The 6482-nt window shown below is 39.6% G+C and overlaps 1 protein-coding gene across 1 annotated transcript; it reads left to right on the plus strand.

The window, feature by feature from the left end:
• The first annotated feature begins 4537 nt into the window (after positions 1–4537).
• Positions 4538–5512, plus strand: LOC139152213 (heparan sulfate glucosamine 3-O-sulfotransferase 2-like). The gene has a single exon (XM_070725354.1). The coding sequence runs from the start codon at positions 4538–4540 to the stop codon at positions 5510–5512; it is 975 nt and encodes a 324-aa protein (XP_070581455.1).
• Positions 5513–6482: the final 970 nt, after the last annotated feature.

Consider the following 6482-nt stretch of genomic DNA (forward strand, 5'->3'; position numbering starts at 1 on the left):
ACAGTAGGTCCTAATCATGTTTTTCAAAGTTTGATGAAATCGCTCAAGAGCACCCTGACTTTCTGGATGATAGGCGGATGACCTATACTGTTTAATGCCTAGCTGATCCATTACTTGTTGAAAAATTCCAGACATAAAGTTGGAGCCTTGATCGGACTGGACACATTTAGGGAGGCCGAATAAAGTGAAAAATTTGACTAAAGCTCTCACTATAGTCTTTGTCTTTATATTTCTCAGTGGTATGGCTTCTGGGAACCGAGTTGATGTACACATAATTGTCAGCATGTACTCATTTCCTGATCTTGTTTTTGGTAGGGGCCCAACACAGTCTATTAGTATCCTACTAAATGGTTCTTGAAATGCAGGAATTGGCTGTAAAGGGGCCTTTGGAATGGTCTGATTTGGCTTTCCTACCATTTGACATGTGTGACAAGTTTTACAGAAATGTGCTACATCCTGCCTGAGATTAAGCCAATAAAAGTGACTGAGAATTTTATGATAAGTTTTCCTGACTCCTAAGTGACCAGCCCAGGGCGTTTCATGGGCCAGGCGCAATATTTCAGCACGGTAGGGCTTTGGAACCACAATTTGATGTTTTATAGCCCAATCGTCATCAACCAAAACATCTGGAGGTCTCCATTTACGCATTAGAATACCAGACTTTGTATAATAGGAAACAGAGCTATCTGAAGTTTACCTTCATCATCTACCCTGTCAAACAAAGACAAATATCTGGGTCTTTGTGTTGTTCTGCAATGAGATTTGATCTAGAAAATGTCTGACTTTGGTCAGCAGAAGTTTTACTGGAAGTTTCAAATCCACGAGGGATAACGGAATGATCCGTGTCAAACACCTGACTGAGAAAGGTGTCATTTAAGTCAACATCTGTGACATTATTTTTGAGAGTATTTTGATTCTCGGAAGTTTTCTTTGACATGGCTCGAGTAATGGCACATGAAGGAAATAAATCGGGTATCTCTTGTTCAATTGGCTCTGGATCTTGATCTAAACTAGGATTATCAGTCACAAGTGGATTAGTAATGACCTTGTCCCCAGCAAGGTCGTTTCCAAGAAGAAGGTGAATCCCTTCAAAAGGCAAAAAAGGCCTAATACCTAAAGTCACAGGTCCAGAAACAAAGTCCGAAGACAATAGACATTATGGAGAGGAACAGGAATGTAGTCATTGCAATCTACCCCCTTAATAAGAACTTTAGAACCTGAAAATGACTTTTCAGAAAACGGCAGGGTATCTGCCAACAAAAGAGACTGGGACGCCCCGGTATCTCTTAGAATTTTGACAGGGGTTAGCGGAAGAGAAATCACTAGAAAGTGATATAAAACCATCATGAATAAATGGTTCGAAAATACCCATAATGCTATCTTGAGAAGAATTGACCTTGACCTCATTAATTGGGGATGAGAGGGGTTTAACCTCAGAAAATGTGTTGCACACATTATTAGACTCTAATTGAGTTGATGAAGAAATAAAGCCGGTGGCTTAGATCCACTTTGACCACTTTGACCTTCACGTTTTCTTTTCAATTTGAAACACTCTGACATTAAATGGCCGTCTTTCTTACAATAATTACAAGAAAGTGTACCAAACTGTTTGTCAGAAGGAGATTGAGACTTGGGATCTGATGATGTGGGAGTGTTACTTGAACTCTGTGAACTGTTGTCATTTGATTTTCTACTGTCCTTTGAAAAATTCTTGGATGAAAAGGAGGAGTTAAATTTACCTGCATTGTTTCTGTATGAAAAGGACTGGGATGGTTTGCTGAGAAAGAAGATTTGTGGGTCAATGAATAATCATCGGCCAAACGTGCAGCAACCTCCAATGTATCTGCCTTTTGTTCATTGATAAACGTCTTGATGTCACTCCGAATGCACCTCTTAAATTCTTCAATCAAAACAAGCTGTCGTAATTTGTCATAATTCTGACTGACCCTTTCAGAAGAACACCAACGATCAAACAGTTGTTCTTTTGTTCGAGCAAATTCAACATAAGTTTGATCTTTCCCTTCTCACAATCCCTAAATTTCTGACGGTACGCTTCAGGCACCAACTCATAACCCTTGAGAATTAATTCCTTCACAGAATCATAATTTGAAGCCTGCTCTACTGACAACTGAATGTAAATTTCTCTGGCTTTACCCACCAAAGCACTCTGCAAAAGCATAGACCAGGACTCCTTAGGCCAACTCAGACTCTGAGCAATTTTCTCAAAATGAAGGAAATATTTATCAACATCCTTTTCTTGGAAAGGGGGAACTAACCTGAAATGCTTAGTGATGTCAAACTTGTCTGAAGGGAAGAATTTTCCTGACTGTCCAAGCTCTAAACGTTTCATTTCTAATCTTTCCTGCCTGTCTTTCTCTCTCTGTCTTTCTTCCATTTCTAATTGCATTTGTATTTTTTCTTTTTCTAATGCCTGTCTCTCTTTTTCCATTTGTAATTCTAGTTTCTTGATCTCCAAATTTGTCTGCAATTCTAATTCTATTTTCTGAGTTCAGAGGTAGACTCGGGCTCATAATCTTTCAGGGTGGATTCCTCAAATTGGCCTAAATCAACTAGATGTTTGGCAATACGGTACTGTATTTCCCTCTTGCGCATAGATCTTTTGACTTCTACTTTAAGGAAATTGGCCAGTGCAATGAGGTCGTCTTTTCTGAGGGAATCAAATGTGTCCTGATCAAGGTCATCCATTTCCTCTGGTTTAAATTCCGCCATGATTAAATTTCGCTGAGTTCACAGAATACTGTAGTTTTTAAAAAAGGCTGGCAAAATGTTGTCAAACGGCTCAAAATGTTCGTATCCCGGACAAGCCCCCAATTTTTACGTGCAGAGAAAACGAACAAAAGGGTGAACTCAGCAGTTTCCGTTTAAACAAAATTTATTACGAAAACAAAACTAATTGCTAAGTTAGGGACAGAGTACAAGCTTTAAAAGTTGTACAGACTACTTATCTCAGCTGGGACGGCAAAGCTCCAGTCTCAGAGTTGTAACAGTCAGTTGGATGAATGAACAGTCCTTTGGCTTGCAGGCTTGAAGCTGCACAAAGACCACAGTATAAATCCAGCGTTGACAGTGAAGGTCTTGAAAAGTCTTGAGAATGACTACTGCTGGAGTTTAGTAACACACAAGAGACACGATCCCAAAAGTCTGACTGGAAGCTGAGCACGTCCCTTTTATAAAGGCATATAAGAACAATCTAGAACTTTTATTGACATGCTAATTTACTGTTCTAAAATTATCTCCCTTACACAACTAATCAACTTTCCAGAACATTCCAAACATGACTAATTGAATTCAAGGTTGTGAGGTCATCAAGGGCAGTGACCTGAGAATGTTCTAGACTAATTGAACTCAGGTCATGATGAGTGTGGGGGAAATGACCTACATAACAATATAATATGCATATATGAATATACAGTGCATTTCAGATTACTACTTGGCCTTTGGATTCTCAAAAGCTCTTGTTAACACACAATCCGTCACTATAAACGAAAAAGCTGGCAAGGAAACTGCTGAAGTCGGAATGGCCATATCTTCGAGAGTCGTCCATGTGTAGTACGGACCAGCAACCTTTTCATACATTGGAGGTTTACAAAAAACAGCAAAAAACAGGATGGTTGAACAGTCTCATATACATTACGTTTACTTTTTTGTACGTGGCACACAAGTTTTGTAGATAACATTGTAGATAAAAAGAACCGACTCATTTGAGTGTCTGGACTGAACACACAAGGGAATTGCTAAATTACTGAGTGTGTTGATAGTAGAGACTGAAGTTAATTAGTACAGCACTATGGCTAAACAAACCATAAAACAATGTATACTTACTGAAGCCAATCTGTTGTTATAGACATACAAGGATAAACAGTGGAGTGGAGTGTATTTTACTCAAATGAGTCGGTTCTTCTTATCTACAATGTTATCAACAGAACTTGTGTGGGACATTCAAAAACGTAAACGTAATGTATATGAGACTGTCCAACCATCCTGTTTTTTGCTGTAACTACTTTCATAGCAGCATAAACGCGTCACAAAAGATGCCGTTCGCCTTCTAAAGAACAATACACTTCGACCAGTGGGACATGCATCTATTCTCTCATTATCCATTATCGAGGGGTTCTGCCGAGTCGCGACACGGAACGAACATGTTGTGTATTGTGTGATCTGAGAACTTCAATGTATGTATGTGTTATATAATATGCATATATGAATATACAGTGCATTTCAGATTACTACTTGGCCTTTGGGTTCTCAAAAGCTCTTGTTAACACACTATCCGTCAGTATTAAACGAAAAAGCTGGCAAGGAAATTGCTGAAGTCGGCATGGCCATATCTTCGAGAGTCGTCCATTCCTCGGCAGTACGTTTCATTGCCTTCGTTGTGTGTTGTGTGTGTGTATACATCTTCAGCTCACAACTTGCAACACACTTTCAACTTATACATGGCGAAAACGCAGCGGTATTCAGGGATAGTGTTCGAGTCAACTCGTACCCTTCATATGGAATACATGGTGAAGATGTCATGACTGAGTCAACAAACAGGGACGAACAGCAGGTGGACAGTTCGAATGCGCCACTGTTCACAGACCGAGATAACGATTCAGACATGACGAAGAAACAGATGATAGCTGGTGCAAACACCACCAATACGTGTTACCTCACAATAGTGGACACTACACGAAATGGGGAAAATAAGACACTCCTTGTGCGGCGTTCATCGACTGAACTCGAGAAATTGGGCTGCAAAAAGCGGCTACCTAGAGTCCTGACCGTTGGTGTTAAGAAATGTGGTACTAGTGCCCTGAGATTTTTCATGAACAGTCATCCACAGGTGATGTTCAGTGATGATGTTGAAGTTCACTATTTCGACAAACGTAATAACCATACTATTAAATGGTATCTGGAAAAGATGCCATACACCACACAGGACCAGATATCGACAGAGAAGACGCCGAGGTATTTCGTGTCAGCGGACGCTCCGAGACGGATATTTGAAGATATTTCGCCCGATGTCAAGATTATCATGGTTGTGTGTGACCCTGTAAATCGAGCGATATCGGATTTCGTCCAAGTCTCGAAAGCACTGAAATCATCTGATAGTACAAGACTTATAGCTCGTTTGTCGCCTTTGTACAGTTTAAAGCGAACTTTTGAAGACAGCGTTATCAAACCGGATGGTACCGTCAATATTAACACGGCTCTTACTGACGTCGGATTATATGTCAAACACATTCGCCGATGGCTTGAGTATTTCCCACTTCGACAAATTCTTGTTATCGATGGAGAGGATATAAAAAGAGATCCGTACATGGAGCTAAAGAAAATCGAGAACTTTCTGAATCTTTCACCATATTTCACTAAAGATCACTTTTACTTCGATACTGGGAAGGGATTTTTGTTTAGGACTACCAATGAGGAAATGTCTACCGAAAGGCAAAGGGCGCCACCATCCACAGGTCAACAAAACGGTACTATTAAAACTGCGCGAATTCTTTAAACCCCACGATCAACAATTAGAATTTCTCTTAAATAGGACATTCCATTGGTCTAATGAAGCACCTTTCAATGATAGGTCGGTATGATCTATTTAAGACCTTTTGAAATTCTAAAAGCAAATCTGCCGGAGCCTGCTCGCGGTTTGCTGTATTGTTCACCGGGACATCCCAAGGCTGAAATAAGTAGTTCGGGCACAGTGAAAATTTGATTCACAATTTGACTCTCTAACAAATAGCGGAATGATTATATGACACTCTTATATATGTATGATTGGGACGTACCGTTCTATTTGTAGGCGGTGTTAAAATTTGATAAATAGTATTTGTTTTGGTGGCGACATTTTGAAACCAACTCTGAGCGTTTGTTTAACAGCGTAGATGTGTCAGCATTGTGAATGTGGTCTCGTACGTAGATGTCTCCTATGTCGAATGTACTATATTTATTTAAGAAAGACACTTTGTGAGCGAGTCAGGGATGAATGCACACGGTATTGTTGGTTGCACTGCGAATAATAATATGAAAGCTATTTAAACGGATCTGGCCATATATTTTCGTTGCTGGTGTTATAGTCTTACCTCCCCGGTCTGGGGAGTGAACTCACTGCTGAGAGGTACTTCGAGATCTTTGACAGAGTAGAGACTCACAGAGTTGTTGGATATCAATGATGGTGGTTTATTACTGAAGTGTAAAGTTTACACATCAGATGCCCAGCTATCTCCGACTGAAGATAGTGGGTGATTATCCCTTTTTTTTAAAAGAAATTGTAGCATCCTAATTAGATTAAATTAGTTAAACCTCCAATCGCTAATCGACTAGTATTTCTTGATTGGTTCAAATAATTAAAATATTCTTCCCTTCAAGAAATACATTACTAAACTTTCTCTGATAGGACATTGATCATATAAAATTTTACATAATCTGCATAAGTGACATCATCGTTATACAACATTTCCCTTATGTAATCGTCCCAG

The sequence above is a fragment of the Ptychodera flava genome, chromosome 15, assembly GCF_041260155.1.
Source record: "Ptychodera flava strain L36383 chromosome 15, AS_Pfla_20210202, whole genome shotgun sequence".
In the NCBI taxonomy this organism is placed as follows: Eukaryota; Metazoa; Hemichordata; class Enteropneusta; family Ptychoderidae; genus Ptychodera; species Ptychodera flava.

Excerpts from the sequence above, each read along its gene's own strand:
- LOC139152213 (XM_070725354.1), top strand. The coding sequence starts at position 4,538 with ATGACTGAGTCAACAAACAGGGACGAACAGCAGGTGGACAGTTCGAAT.